The sequence below is a fragment of the Podarcis erhardii genome (genome assembly GCF_964252035.2).
Source record: "Podarcis erhardii genome assembly, chromosome: 9".
Taxonomy (NCBI): Eukaryota; Metazoa; Chordata; class Lepidosauria; order Squamata; family Lacertidae; genus Podarcis; species Podarcis erhardii.
In genome coordinates this window covers 78,651,619-78,667,712 of record NC_138512.1, presented here as the reverse complement: position 1 = coordinate 78,667,712, position 16,094 = coordinate 78,651,619, and the positions used below count along the sequence as shown (strand labels likewise).

Genomic DNA, 16,094 nt, shown 5'->3' with positions numbered 1-16,094 from the left:
AATGAAAACATACACCGTCATGTGATAGACAACAATCTCACGACTGCAAACACGGAGCAGGAATCTTAACAGGGCTATTGAATACACCTGTGAAGACCACTTGCTGGAGAATCACAAGCGGGGAGAGGGATGCTGCACTCAGGTAATGCTTGGGGGCTTTCCATTGGGACACCTGGCCAGCCACTTTGTGAACAAAATGCTAGACTAGATGGGCTCTCTTGGGTCTGACATACTTCCCCAGTTACCTAGAGGAGCTGTTGGGGATTGACTTTCTGGGACCTTCTGCCACTGAGCTACAACCCTTCCCCAAGCACCAGGTGTCTTCACTCACTCGCCACTGTGAAGTCTAAGGAGGCGCTGGTCTTGCCAATGCCATTGCTGGCCAGGCACTCGTACGTCCCCTCATCGTCCAGGCTGACATCTTTGATCTCGAGTCTCAAGGTGTTTGGAGAGGCAGCGGCGCTCAGCCTATGGTTTGGCGCCCGGCTGGCTTGGAAAGAGCTTGATGCGAGGACTTTGCTGCCTCGGAGGAGGGAGAGCACAGACCAGGGGTTGCTTTCGACAGAGCACACAATGATGGCCAGCATCCCTTTCTGGGTCTCCAGGAAAGACTTCACCCAAGCGTTCCTGGGAGGATCTTCCAGTAGGGAGAAAGAGGAGAGAAATCAGCAGAATCAGGCGACTGAGTTATGCAGCAGTAACAAGTTTAAGATGTAGTCAGGCCATTCTTTTTCTCAGTTTTGATCTAAGCAAGTTTTTTGAGGGGGGTGCATCAAAATGCAGCATAGTGTGATTGTGTCTTATGCACAGTTAACTTGCGAGATTTCAACTGCTTGGAAATTATGCAAATTAGGAGCATCATACTTGCATTTTTGGTGAAGGGAGGCAGGGGTAGCGTTAAGGGGTCTTTTGCGGCAGGCCTCAGTTCTCCTGATCCTTATTTATTTATTCCATAGAATTTATGCACAGCTCATAGTCTCAGTGCTGCCTTTGTAGAACTAAGCAGGAAGGAGAAGAAAGCTACGTTTGGCTGACTCTGCCTGCTGCTGTCTCTTGCGCCACCTACAGGTGGCCTCCCTTCCTTCTGCTCTATGGGCACCCACCACCACAGGGACTGGGCAACAACAGTTTGTAAATTTAGGGACTTACAGAGGACGTTCAGAGTGCCCAAGGAGGAGTTCCGAACCCTCTCCTGGTTCTTCACTGTGCAGTAGTAGGAGCCAGCATCAGCCACCGTAGCGTGGGGAATTGACAGCATATTTGATGCACCTTCGGCGTACCATTTGTTGTTTTTATACCAGGTGTAGTGCGGATCGCCAGCTGTATTGCTGTCAGCTGCACAGGTGAGGTTCACTGCATTCCCTTCGAGAACATCCGGAGGAGAAATCCAGAGTCTTGCAGCTAAGCAGACCGACCATGGAAGGCAGGAAAACAGAGCTCTGTTAATGGGCAGATCTAAAAAAGGAAGGCTGCTCTGCAATGCAGGAATCTCTTTGGCCAACCTGGGGCTCGAACACCCATGACCTTGAGTGTCAGGATTTACAATGTCTCTCTCATACAAGACACAGCAAGCTGGCAGGTTAATTAAAGGTAAAGGGACCCCTGACCATTAGGCCCAGTGGTGGCCGACTCTGGGGTTGCGGCACTCATCTCGCTTTACTGGCCGAGGGAGCCGGCATACAGCTTCCGGGTCATGTGACCAGCATGACTAAGCTGCTTCTGGGGAACCAGAGCAGCGCACGGAAATGCCGTTTACCTTCCCGCCAGAGCGGTACCTATTTATCTACTTGCACTTTGACGTGCTTTCAAACTGCTAGGTTGGCAGGAGCAGGGACCGAGCAATAGGAGCTCACCCCGTTGCGGGGATTCGAACCACCGACCTTCTGATCGGCAAGCCCTAGGCTCTGTGGTTTAACCCACAGCGCCACCCGTGTCCCTTGGCAGGTTAATTACTCTTAGATTTATTTAGTAATTACACAGTAGCTGCAATCTGAGCTCCACTGGATGAATCAGTTGGTCCCACTGGATGACTCTGTCTGTGCCAGCAGGATATCCTCCACCTTTCCCCCACCTCCTGCTGGGCCGACGTTGCCCTAATACCCAGCTCTTGCTTCTGCTCTGAGGAGACTCAGGTGTAGCCAGCCCCTCCTCCTCTTGAGCCAAATCTAACAGTGGCTGTTGCCCTGCAGCCGGCTTCAACAGTTTGCATTCCAGAGCGAGAGCAGGTTACATCACTCTCAATGTGGGAAGGAATCAAGTCTCTACTCCCCCCCCCCCGCAGTCTGCCCTCTTTCCTCTCTGGAGTCCTTGCTGTCGCTCTGGGGAGGAACATCCCTAACACTGAGATAAAGAGTCTCATGCTCTACCTGCTGAGCCACCGTTCACACAATCGCACCCCTTCTCCTACTCACTCTCTGCGATGAACGTCACCGAAGAGCTGGCGTTGCCATGCACATTGCCAGCAAAGCAGAAGTACTCTCCTTCGTCCTCCATCACCACATGAGAGATCTCCACTCTCAAGCTGTTGTATGAGGCTGATACGCCAAACCGAGGATTGGGTGCCACCGTGCCAGAGTTGATGGTGGAGGCCAGGAGCTCACCGCCCTTGTAGATGGCCAGCTGGGACTGGGGCTCGCTCTGGGTGCTGCAGTGAATGACAGCCACTTGCCTGCCCTGTGTCTGAAGGAAGGAGGTCACCTGAGGTTTCCGAGGCGGATCTATGCAGGCAGGAGAGAGATGCCAGCTTTAGGTTCGATGATGGGGACTACCTCCTTTCCAGCTGATTGTTGACTCAGGACAGGCAAATGATTATTACTTTATCCTTTATCGTATTTATAAAACTGCCCTTCCTCAAGAGACCACAGGGAGGCTTGCAACATAAAACACAAAATACTTAATATAATAATAGTAAGGGAGGGGGAGAGAGAGAAAATACCCTCACGTCCTCCCTTTAAAAGGCCATAGATTATGAAAAGATTTTGTCTATAAACTCTCAAGGAGACACACAACCGGATTTTTGATCACCTGTAGGCAGTGCCATGGAGGAATCCAGTTTGAAATGGCTTGGAGGTCCCTTGGAGCTTCATTAACGCGTGACCCAAGAATTTTGGATCCACTCCAAACCGATGCCAACGTTTTGGGCTCGTTTTGGGCCATTGTGTGTTGTGAATCCCCACCCTCCAGGGTTGGGGTTTAGCGGGGATACCTATGGCCTCTGGTTTGAGTATCAGTTACTCCATTTGAGGGGTGGCACAAAACGTAGGGTCTGCAGCACAAAAATGTGTTTACTGTGTTTTATATATTCTGTAAGCCTCCCAGGGTGGCTGGGGAAACCCAGCCGGATTTGGTGGTGGTGGGGTTATAAATATTACATTATTTTTATTAAAACTCTTGCAATAGTTTGGCCCTGGTTTGGAGTGAATCGGACTGTGTTGGGTTTTGTGGGAGGTACCTATGGCCCCTGGTCTGAGTATGAATTACTCTGTTTCAGGGGGTGGCATGAAATGGAGGGTTCGTGGCACAAAACAGCACAAAATGAGCACAAAAATTGGAGGGGATCCAATTTTCCAGATTTCCAGATTTCAAGGTCACATGTTAAATAACAACAACAACAACAACAACAACAACAACAACAACAACAACAACAATATATTATTTATACCCCGCCCATCTGGCTGTGTTTCCCCAGCCACTCTGGACGGCTTTCAACAAAATATTAAAATACAGTAATGCATCAGACATTAAAAGCTTCCCTAAGGAGAGCTGCCTTCAGATCAAAATAAAAAAATTCCTTCCAGTAGCACCTTAAAGACCAACTGAGTTAGTTCTAGGTATGAGCTTTCGTGTGCATGCACACTTCTTCAGATACACTAGTGTATCTGAAGAAGTGTGCATGCACACGAAAGCTCATACCTAGAACTAACTCAGTTGGTCTTTAAGGTGCTACTGGAAGGAATTTTTTTATTTTGTTTTGACCATGGCAGACCAACACGGCTACCTATCTGTAACTGCCTTCAGATGTCTTTTAAAAGTCTGGTAGTAGTTGTTCTCGTTGACATCTGGTGGGAGGGCGTTCCACAGGGCTGGTGCTACTACCGAGAAGGCCCTCTGCCTGGTTCCCTGTAACCTCACTTCTCGCAGCGAGGGAACCGCCAGAAGGCCCTCGGCACTGGACCTCATTTTTGTTAATGTTAATGAAGCTGTCCCTTGGGATTGGGAAGGATGTGGCATTTCCTCATTGCATGCTTAATGTCTGGCTATCGCCCACCCCAAGCTGACTGCAGGGAGTCTAATCCAGGTTAGGGATGCAACTGGCAAAAACACCGCCACTTACAAAAGACAGTTATGCTGATGGCTGGAGAGACGCTGGTGCTGGCCTCATCCAGCATGTGGGCTTTGCAATGGTAGGATCCAGCGTCGCTGCTGGTGATGGCCTTGAAGGTGAGTGTGCTGGCATCGCTCTCTTGGAGGCGCTTGCTGTTTTTGTACCAGGAGAAGGTGGACTCCTCGGGAGCAGACCCCATCACGTCGCAGCTCAGGGTGAGCGCCTCTCCTTCCAGCAACTCAGGGGATGGCGAAGCCAGAACTTGGGCAGCTGGATTGGGGAAGAAAGTCAGGCATGGGGCTCTTAATCTCAGGGTCACAGGTTTGAGCCCCAGGTTGGGCCAAAGATTCCAACATTGCAGGGGGTTGGACTAGATGACCCCTGTGGTCCCTTCCAATGGAAGAATTCTAGAATTCCAGGAGTTATCTAGCTATGAGATAATGGAAAGAGAAACAGAAGGGAGGGAACAGCCAGCAGAGATAAGAAGAAGAAGAAGAAGAAGAAGAAGAAGAAGAAGAAGAAGAAGAAGAAGAAGAAGAAGAATAGGAGTAGGAGTAGGAGGAGGAGGAGTAGTTTGGATTTGATATCCCGCTTTATCTACAGAGTTTCAAAGCGGTTAACATTCTCTTTTCCCTTCCTGCCCCACAGCAAACACTCTGTGAGGTGAGTGGGGCTGAGAGACTTCAAAGAAGTGTGACTGGCCCAAGGTCACCCAGCAGCTGCATGTGGAGGAGCGGAGAATCGAACCCGGTTCACCAGATTACGAGTCTACCGCTCTTAACCACTACACCACACTTCCTGTTAGTGCCCAGGATGTTGTGGGGGGCGGAAGGGCGAGGATCTGGAGTAGCCAACTGCCCTCCTTGTGGAGAGATGTGGATTTTTGCTTGCAACCAGACGACTGAATAAAAAGGACTATAAATGATAAACTGCTCGTTAATTCTCGTCTGTGAGGTTGCCGAAGGGAGGAGAGGACTCTCCACGCCTGGCAATACAGGGGCAACATTGAAATAGACACACGGCTATTATCGGCACCACAATTGCAGCCTCTCTGCACTCACTCTGCACACGGAAGTACAGCAGCCTGGAGGAAGAGCCATAGGTGTTGGTGGCTGTGACGTTGTAGCTGCCTTCGTCCTGCGGCTCGATGTTTCTCATCTCTACCCGCATGGCGTTGGGAGCGGCCGTGATGCTGACCCTCTGGGAGGCTGCGCTGTTCGCTGAGCTGCTAGAAGCCACGACTTCACCCCCTTTATACAGGACCAGTTGTGCTGGAGGGTTGCTGTCCACTGAACACTGGAAGATGGCGACCCGACCTCTTTCCGTCTCTGCAAAGACCGATGCCTGAGGCTTCCCAGGGGGGTCTGGAACCAGAGGACACACACGTTAAGAGCGTAAGACCCAGGCTTTTAACAAATGAAACAGTGCCAATGCGAAATTATATCTCTTGCTCTGATTGAGTTGTCTGACAACTGATCAGATAGTAGCATTTAATTTATACGATGAAAATGTATACCTTTGAACAGAGAGTGTTTGGCCAATAGTATGTTTTATAGGACTGGAACTTCAGAAGAAACTATAAGGAGTTGGGAAAGAAAGAGAAATTTGAAGGCATTGGGTCGGGAGGAGCAAGAATCGGAGGGAGGTCCCACAAGGGCTATCTTTCAAGGTTATAGTATCACCTCAGGGAGGTTCATCTGGAGCCTAATATTAATACTTTATACCCCACCCATCTGGCTGGGTCTCCTCAGCCCCCTGGGGCAGCTTCCAACAAAGTATTAAAATAGAGTGGTCTGTTAAACATTAAAAGCTTCCCTAAACAGGGCTGCCTTCAGATGTCTTCTAAAAGTCTGGTTTTTCTTTTTGACATCTGGTGGGAAGGCGTTCCACAGGGCAGGTGCCACTACCGAGAAGGCCCTCTGCTTGGTTCCCTGTAACTTGGCTTCTCGCAGTGAGGGAACCATCAGAAGGCCGTCAGAGCTGGACCTCAGTGTATGGGCTGAACAAGGGGGTGGAGACGCTCCTTCAGGTAAAGCAGGGTTGTCTTTTAACTGTCCTAAATCTTCCAACGTTCAGCTTCGTAGGATGTCCACAAATTCCAGTGTTATGGGAGAGGAAGAAAAAGTTGTCTCTATTCTCTTTCTCAAGGACACGCATAATTTCGTACACATTTATGACGTTGCCTCTTTTTCTAGCATTGCATTTTGTTTGTCTGTAAATCTAAGAGCCGTGGCCCAAAGATGGGTGCCCCAGGTTACAGAGGACATGCTGTTTTCCTACATGGATGTGATATCCTGGATTATCTTGTATGAAATAGATCTGAGAGCAGCTGATTAATTTACAGCTATGAAGTCAGCTGACGGGAGGGAATCGCCTTACCTACCTTTGCTATATGTATATGAGATTTTTTGTGTGTGAGTGTTTGCGGGGAAAGACTTCCGGAAGTCTAACTTGATAGCATCTTGAACATGGGTAGGCAAACTAAGGCCCGGGGGCTGGATCCGGCCCAATTGCCTTCTAAATCCTACCCACGGACAGTCCGGGAATCAGCATGTTTTTACATGAGTAGAATTTAAAATGCATCTCTAGGTTATTTGATCACTGCAGATGGTGACAGCAGCCACAAAATTAAAATACGCCTTCTTCTTGGGAGAAAAGCAATGATTAACCTAGATAACATCTTGAAAAGCAGAGACATCACCTTGCCGACAAAGGTCCGTATAGTTAAAGCTATGCTTTTCCCAGTAGTGATGTATGGAAGTGAGAGCTGGACCATAAAGAACGCTGATTGCCAAAGAATTGATGCTTTTGAATTCTGGTGCTGGAGGAGACTCTTGAGAGTCCCATGGACTGCAAGAAGATTAAACCTATCCATTCTGAAGGAAATCAGCCCTGAATGCTCACTGGAAGGACAGATCCTGAAGCTGAGGCTTCAATACTTTGGCCACCTCATGAGAAGAGAAGACTCCCTGGAAAAGACCCTGATGTTGGGAAAGATGGAGGGCCCAAGGAGAAGGGGACGACAGAGGACGAGATGCTTGGACAGTGTTCTTGAAGCTACCAGCATGAGTTTGACCAAACTGCGGGGGGCAGTGGAAGACAGGAGTGCCTGGCGTGCTCTGGTCCAGCGGGTCACGAAGAGTCGGACACGACTAAACCACTAAACAACTAGGTTATTTGTGGGGCCTGCCTGGTGTTTTTACATGAGTAGAATGTGTGCTTTTGTTGAAAATGCATCTCTGGGTTATTTGTGGGGCATAGGAATTCGTTCATTATTTTTTAAAAGATATAGTCTGCCCCCCCCCCCAGGTCTGAGGGACAGCGGACCGGCCCCCTGCTGAAAAAGTTTGCTGACCTCTGATCTTGAACAAAACTGCAAAAGGCAGCGACTCTTACACAGCACAGACAGGGTGGCGGCGGTGGAGCTCTTGCTGGCTTTCTCGTTCTCCACTTGGCAGTGATAGATCCCTGAATCGCCTCTAGACACTCGCTGGAACTCCAGGGAATCCCCATGGGCCTCGGGGAGAGGAAGACCATCCTTGTACCAGGTGTAGTTGCTTGAGGTGGTGTTATCACTGCTCACCTCGCAGGACAGCTGGACCGTCTCACCTTCACGCACCTCTGAGGATGGGGAGATGGTGATTCTTGCAGCTGGAGGACAGTTGGGCGGGAAATAAAACAGGGACAATTGTCAGTTGCGATTGCTGCATTTAGCTGTGGTTGTGGTTGTTGTGTCCTTGATGTTGGGCGCAACCCTGAGATTTTTAGGGCAGTATATAAACCACAGAAATAACTAACAACAACAGAAATTGGGAAAAAAGATTTTGTGCCAACAAAAAAGGAATGGCAGGATAAATTATTAGATTATACTGAATTGGCCAGATTGACAGAGACAATTAGGGGACAACCTAGACAAGAATTTTAAAATGAATGGGGAAAATGCAGAGAATACTTTACCAAACAGTGCCCTAAAATATACACCTGGACTTGTTTCGATTAATTTCTACAGGAGACTTTGCAGTTTTTAAAGTCATAATTAGGGAAAATTGTAATAATCACATATAAAAGAAACAGTATACAAGAAGTAAATAAGGAGGCCATTTACAGGATAAGGGAAGTTTTATTTTTATGATATGTTTTCTTTGTGTAAGGGGATATGAGTTTAATTTTGATATGTTTTAATTGTCAGTGGTGGTGGGTTCGTTTGTATGAGTTGTTGTGGATTATGTTGTAAATAAATTTAAAAAATTTAAACAACAACAACAACAATTCCTGCATTGCAAGCAGTTGGGTCCCTTCCAAAGCTTCCAATCTGTGATTCAGAGGTGAACGCCTTAAAGGGGAGTAAACCCTAAAGGGTTAACACAGATACCTGGGTGGAGCAGCAGCAATCAATCATACAAGTGACACTCAAGGGGCATCTTTCTAAACAAATAAGACCATGTTTCCAGCTTATAAAGTGCCATGGTTGGTAGTATACAGTGAAAAAAGACTGTCACTATTATGTACTGAGTTGAATAGGATCCAAAGGCAGCAGTCTGATTGGTCCTAGAACAATGCTGCAGTCTGACTGGTCCGCAGGAGCCACCCAATCCAGCTCCAGGTGGAAGTGAATCTGCAGCCTGATTGGCCTACAGGAGAATCCCAGAATTAGCCAATCACATGTGGCCCATTGTGTAAATAATGTATATAAAGCAGATATTTTGGGGGAACTTTCATTCCTCATTACTATGAGCTGAATAAAGAGCATGAAATCCACACTCGACTCCGAGTATATTTCAGTCACGGAACCAACAAATTACACAAAACAAAAGAATTGCTGTGAAAATCCCTGAAATGAGAGGTAATCGACTATAGAATTGAACAACAAAAATAAAAAAATTTAAGGAAAAATTAACCTAGAATTAAACAAAGACTTAACGAGATGCTGGCTACAAAACTTGTTTCACTGAACTAATCACTTTCCTCAGAAGGAAATAAAGAATTTTAAACCTTAAATGATTTTAAGTGATATCAAACAAACTCAAGAGCAGGGCTGAGATGCTTCCTTGAGTTTACAAAAAAGGTATAAAAACCTCAATGACAAGTTTTAAACATAGCCCTATTTAAGAGAACATTATAAACCTTAAATGGTTTTCAATGATTTACAGCAAACTCAAGAGCAGGGATGAAATGCTTCCCTGAGTTTACAAAAAAAGGTTTTAAGAAAAACTTACAAAGGAATACGAGATAAGCTGTTTAAGTTTCAAACAAACTCAAAAACAGGGCGGAAACTCAAAAACAGGCTGAAGCGCTCCTGACTGCTGATGTTAAAGGGATTTTCACGGCAATTCTTTTGTTTTGTGTAACTAGTTGGTAGTATAGGCTGGTTTCCTTCCTTCCTTTCAATATAATTTCATTAATTTCCAATATATAGCAATTACAAAAAAGAGAAGGGGCAATACAAGAACAATATCCCAATTTGCTCCATCCATCTGCCTTATTGCAGGGCAGATTTGAGGGTACAGTGGTGCCTCGCAAGACAAAATTAATTCGTTCCGCGAGTTGCTTCATCTTGCGATTTTTTTTTGTCTTGCGGAGCGCGGATTCCCCGGGTATTAACGGCTTTAAGAAAAAGGAAGCAAACTCGCAAGACGTTTTCGTCTTGCGAAGCAAGCCCATAGGGAAATTCGTCTTGCGAAGCACCTCGAAAAACGGAAAACCCTTTCGTCTAGCGAGTTTTTCATCTTGCGAGGCATTCGTCTTGCGGGGCACCACTGTAAAAGGTACGTGGAACGAGTCTGCCCCTGCGGCTTGATGGAGGTAGAAACTGTCTCTCATGTCTTGTTACGCTGCCATTTCTATGGGGATATACGCTCGGTATTTATCACTCCTGTTATACAAAAATCTCTAAATGGGTCCGAACTTCAATGTTTAAAACTCCTGGTAGAAGACAAGGATCTAGAGATCACGCTCAGGGTGGCCAAATTCTTTGTGACTGCCCTAAAACTAAGGGAACAAGCTGTACTATCAAAATGATTAAGGTTTTAAATGACAATTTTAGGTTATATTACAGTGATCAAGATTTAATATATATTTTTAACTGCCGCTATATCTGAATTGCCCCTTCATGGATCACTGCCTTGCCGTGGCAAAGGGGCTTGAAGAACTCAGAGAAGCTATGAACTATGCCGAGCAGGGCACCCAAGAACAGGTCATAGTGGAGAGTTTTGACCAGACGTGATCCACCTGGAGGAGGAACCGGCAAGCCACTCCAGTATCCCTGCCAAGAAAACTCCTTGGACAAAGACAACAGGCATATAAAAGTTATGATGCTGGAAGATGAGCCCCTCAGGTCGGAAGGCATCCAACATGCTACTGGGGAAGAGCGGAGGACAAGTACAAGTAGATTCAGAGCTGATGAAGTGGCTGGGCCAAAGCCAAAATGCCACTCAGTTGCGGATATGCCTGGAAGCGAAAGGAGAGTCCAATGCTGTAAAGAAAAATATTGCATAGGAACCTGGAATATAAGAACCATGAACCTGGGTAAGTTGGATGTGGTCAAAAATGAGATGGCAAGAATAAATATTGACATCCTGGGCATCAGTGAACTAAAATGGATGGAAATGGGCGAATTCAGTTCGGATGACCATCATATCTACTACTGTGGGCAAGAAACCCGCAAAAGAAATGGAGTGGCCCTCATAGTCAACAAAAGAGTGGCGAAAGCTGTACTGGGATGCAATCTCAAAAATGATAGAATGATCTCGATACGAATCCAAGGCAGACCTTTTAACATCACAGTAATCCAAGTTTATGCACCAACTACCGGTGCTGAAGAAACTGAAATCGACCAATTCTATGAAGACTTACAACACCTTATAGAAGTGACACCAAAGAAGGATGTTCTTCTCATTATAGGGGATTGGAATGCTAAAGTAGGGAATCAAGAGATAAAAGGAACAACTGGCAAGTTTGGCCTTGGAGAGCAAAATGAAGCAGGGCAAAGGCTAATAGAGTTCTGTCAAGAGAACAAGCTAGTCATCACAAACACGCTTTTCCAACAACACAAGAGACGACTCTACACGTGGACATCACCAGATGGGCAGCATCGAAATCAGATTGATTATATTCTCTGCAGCCAAAGATGGAGAAGCTCTATACAGTCAGCAAAAACAAGACCTGGAGCTGACTGTGGCTCAGATCATCAGCTTCTTATAGCAAAATTCAAGCTTAAACGGAAGAAAGTAGGAAAAACCACTGGGCCAGTAAGATACAATCTAAATCAAATCCCTTATGAATACACAGTGGAAGTGAGGAACAGGTTTAAGGATTTAGATTTGCTGGACAGAGTGCCTGAAGAACTATGGATGGAGGCTCATAACATTATACAGGAGGCAGCAACGAAAACCATCCCAATGAAAAGGAAATGCAAGAAAGCAAAGTGGCTGTCCAATGAGGCCTTACAAATAGCGGGGGAGAGAAGGCAAGCAAAATGTGAGGGAGATAGTGAAAGATACAGGAAATTGAATGCAGATTTCCAAAAAATAGCAAGGAGAGACAAGAAGGCCTTCTTAAACGAGCAATGCAAAGAAATAGAGGAAAACAACAGAATGGGAAGAACCAGAGATCTGTTCAAGAAAATTGGAGATATGAAAGGAACATTTCGTACAAAGATGACCATAATAAAAGACAAAAGTGGAAAGAACCTAACAGAAGCAGAAGACATCAAGAAGAGGTAGCAAGAATACACAGAGGAATTATACCGGAAATATATGGATGTCTCGTACACCCCGGGTAGTGTGGTTGCTGACCTTGAGCCAGACATCCTGGAGAGTGAAGTCAAATGGGCCTTAGAAAGCACTGCAAATAACAAGGCCAGTGGAAGTGATGATATTCCAGCTGAACTATTTAAAATTTTAAAAGATGATGCTGTGAAGGCGCTACACTCAATATGCCAGCAAGTTTGAAAACTCAGCAGTGGCCAGAGGATTGGAGAAGATCAGTCTACATCCCAATCCCAAAGAAGGGGAGTGCTGAAGAATGCTCCAACTACCGCACAATTGCACTCATTTCACACGCTAGCAAGGTTAAGCTTAAATTTCTACAAGGAAGGCTCAAGCAGTATGCGGACTGAGAACACCCAGAAGTGCAAGCTGGATTTAGAAGAGGCAGAGGAACCAGAGACCAAATTGCAAACATGCACTGGATTATGGAGAAAGCTAGGGAGTTCCAGAAAGACATCTACTTCTGCTTCATTGACTATGCAAAAGCCTTTGACTGTGTTGACCACAGCAAACTATGGCAAGTTCTTAAAGAAATGGGAGTGCCTGATCACCTCATCTGTCTCCTGAGAAATCTCTATGTGGGACAAGAAGCTACAGTTAGAACTGGATATGGAACAACTGATTGGTTCAAAATTGGGAAAGGAGTACAACAAGGCTGTATTTTGTCTCCCTGCTTATTTAACTTATATGCAGAATTCATCATGCGAAAAGCTGGGCTGGATGAATCCCTAGCCGGAATTAAGATTGCTGGAAGAAATATCAACAACCTCAGATATGCAGACGACACAACCTTGATGGCAGAAAGTGAGGAGGAATTAAAGAACCTTTTATTGAGGGTGAAAGAGGAGAGCGCAAAATATGGTCTGAAGCTCAACATCAAAAAAATGAAGATCATGGCCACTGGTCCCATCACCTCCTGGCAAATAGAAGGAGAAGAAATGGAGGCAGTGAGAGATTTTACTTTCTTGGGCTCCATGATCACTGCAGATGGTGACAGTAACCATGAAATAAGGAGACGCCTGCTTCTTGGGAGAAAAGCAATGATAAACCTAGATAGCATCTTAAAAAGCAGAGACATCACCTTGCCGACAAAGGTCCGTATAGTTAAAGCTATGGTTTTCCCAGTAGTGATGTAGGGAAGTGAGAGCTGGACCATAAAGAAGGCTGATCACCAAAGAATGGATGCTTTTGAATTCTGGTGCTGGAGGAGACTCTTGAGAGTCCCATGGACTGCAAGAAGATCCAACCTCTCCATTCTGAAGGAAATCAGCTCTGAATGCTCACTGGAAGGACAGATCGTGAAGCTGAGGCTCCAATACTTTGGCCGCCTGGTGAGAAGAAAAGACTCCCTGGAAAAGACCCTGATGTTGGGAAAGATGGAGGGCACAAGGAGAAGGGGACGACAGAGGATGAGATGGTTGGACATTGTTCTCGAAGCTACCAGCATGAGTTTGACCAAACTGCAGGAGGCAGTGGAGGACAGGAGTGCCTGGCGTGCTCTGGTCCATGGGGTCACGAGTCGGACACGACTAAATGACTAAACAACAAATATGTGAATTGTCTCTGTTATACCCAATTGCAATTCAATGTATTCCTGTTGTGTTTTATGATTTTCCTGATATTGTGAAAACAAAAAAATTCCTTCCAGTAGCACCTTAAAGACCAACTAAGTCAGTTCTTGGTATGAGCTTTCGTGTGCATGCACACTTCTTCAGATACACTGAAACAGAAGTTTCCAGACCTTACGCCAAAGAATAAACGGACATAAATCGGACATCAGGAATCACAAGACAGAGAAACCAGTAGGAGAACACTTCAATCTCCCAGGACATTCTATACAAGATCTCAAAGTAGCTGTTTTACTACAAAGGAATTTCAGAAATAGACTGGAAAGAGAAGCTGCTGAATTACAACTTATCACCAAACTTAAAACAATGGAAAAACCTGGCCTGAACAAAGACCTAGGATTCTTATCTCATTATACATGACAAAGCCATTTTTCACCTTTTCACCCCTTGCTTCCTCCTGTAAGACCTATTGCAGTCGTTAAGAGTCGTCAACAGGCTCATCACAGCTATCTGCCAATCACCCATTCCTACCACCCTTCTGAGTAATACCCCTCCCCACCTTCTCACTATATAGAAAGGTCTGGAAACTTCTGTTTCAGTGTATCTGAAGAAGTGTGCATGCACACGAAAGCTCATACCAAGAACTGACTTAGTTGGTCTTTAAGGTGCTACTGGAAGGAATTTTTTTGTTTTGACTATGGCAGACCAACACGGCTACCTATCTGTAACTGATATTGTGAGTGAGTCGGAACTGGTCTGTGACCGTAATAATAAAATTCAAATTCAAATTCAATTTGCTCCACTTCCGCACTCCAAGATGGATCAGTCTAGTTAAAACAAAATAAAAAAATTCCTTCCAGTAGCACCTTAAAGACCAACTAAGTTAGTTCTTGGTATGAGCTTTCGTGTGCATGCACACTTCTTCAGATACACTGAAACAGAAATCACCAGACCCTTCTATATAGTGAGAAGGTGGGGAGGGGTATTACTCAGAAGGGTGGTGGGATTGGGTGATTGGCAGATAGCTGTGATGAGCCTGTTGACGACTCTTAACGACTGCAATAGGTCTTACAGGAAAAAGCAAGGGGTGAGGTGAAAAATGGCTTTGTCATGTATAATGAGATAAGAATCCAATGTCTTTGTTCAGACCAGGTCTCTCCATGGTTTTAAGTTTGGTAATAAGTTGCAATTCAGCAGCTTCTCTTTCCAGTCTATTTCTGAAATTCCTTTGTAAAAAGAGAAAGAGGAAAATTTTTATGACGCAGTTAAAAAATGGCGTCTCGCCAAGACAGGCTTGCCGGAGAAAGAAGGACAGGGGTAGGAGAATCAGGATCGTTCGAAAGAGAAGGAATGCTGGAACGCAAGTTTGACCTGACAGAGCCCCCTGATTCATTTGATTTATTTGGCAAGCCTGAGAAAAATAAAGGACAGATCGAAGATTAATTTTGTTTATGGAAGCGTTGAACAGAGGCTGTCCCTGAGCGATATGATCTTTGAAGAGTACAAAACCCACACAGAGACGCCAGTTTTCAATCTGCTTGTGAAAATCATCAGAGATCGCAAAGAAAGGAATATACGATAACAACAAGAAGAGAAAGAAAGTAATAAAGGACTATCCGGATCGAACTGGATCGAACTGTCTAATTAAAGCAGTAATATAAGTGATGCCTGAACTTGTCAGGAGTTTTGGACTCATGCGGAGCTTGATGTATGGGTACCCTCAACAAAATTTAAAATTTGGCTGTATAATTTGGAACTAATGTGATTTGGATAATGTGATGTGATTGGCCTGTTAATAAAAAATATTTTTTTAAAAAAGGAAGTAATATAAAGCGTAACCTCCATTTTTTTGGGGGGGGGGACATTTTTGACAATTGGACTGCTAGCTTCTCAAATCTCCATGACTTACTTTCCGCCGTGAAGTCCATGGAGGCGGTGGATTGTCCATAGCGGTTCTGAGCAGAACAGAGGTACTCTCCTTCATCTTCAAGCCTCACGCCCTTGATGGTCACCTTCAGTGTGTTGTACGACTGGATCACGCTCACTCTTGGGTCGGCGGAGGAGTGGGCAATGGCGGTGGACCTGATGAGCGTGCCACCCTTGCGCAGAGTTATCTCGGAGGCCGGTTCGCTGTCGACTGTGCATTGGATGACGCCAAGGTATCCTCCTCGGGTTTCCAGAAAGGACTTCAGAACAGGCTGCTTGGGGGCATCTTTGGAGTGGAAAACAATCCGTTATAATAATAACAATTTAATAATAATTTATTATTAATCCCCCTCCCATCTGGCTGGGTCACCCCAGCCACCCTGGGCAGCTTCGTGCAATGCAGGAATCAACCACGACCCTTTCCTGGATTTCCCATCATTGCTCCACCCACCTTTGCCTCTAGCCCCGCCCACCATTGACATGCAGGCCCTATAGGGTAATGTGGCCCTT

At 45.6% G+C, this 16,094-nt stretch overlaps 1 protein-coding gene across 1 annotated transcript in view; it reads right to left on the bottom strand.

Moving 5' to 3' along the window:
- Positions 1-16,094, bottom strand: part of SIGLEC1 (sialic acid binding Ig like lectin 1) — a 47,663-nt gene that overhangs the window by 12,362 nt on the left and 19,207 nt on the right. The window contains exons 9-15 of the mRNA XM_081876616.1: positions 15,568-15,870; positions 7,721-7,975; positions 5,386-5,688; positions 4,334-4,594; positions 2,412-2,717; positions 1,150-1,401; positions 332-637 (exon numbers count right to left, since the gene is read on the bottom strand). Of these exons, the coding sequence (XP_081732742.1) occupies positions 332-637; positions 1,150-1,401; positions 2,412-2,717; positions 4,334-4,594; positions 5,386-5,688; positions 7,721-7,975; positions 15,568-15,870 (1,986 nt within the window). The remainder of the gene's footprint in view (positions 1-331; positions 638-1,149; positions 1,402-2,411; positions 2,718-4,333; positions 4,595-5,385; positions 5,689-7,720; positions 7,976-15,567; positions 15,871-16,094) is intronic.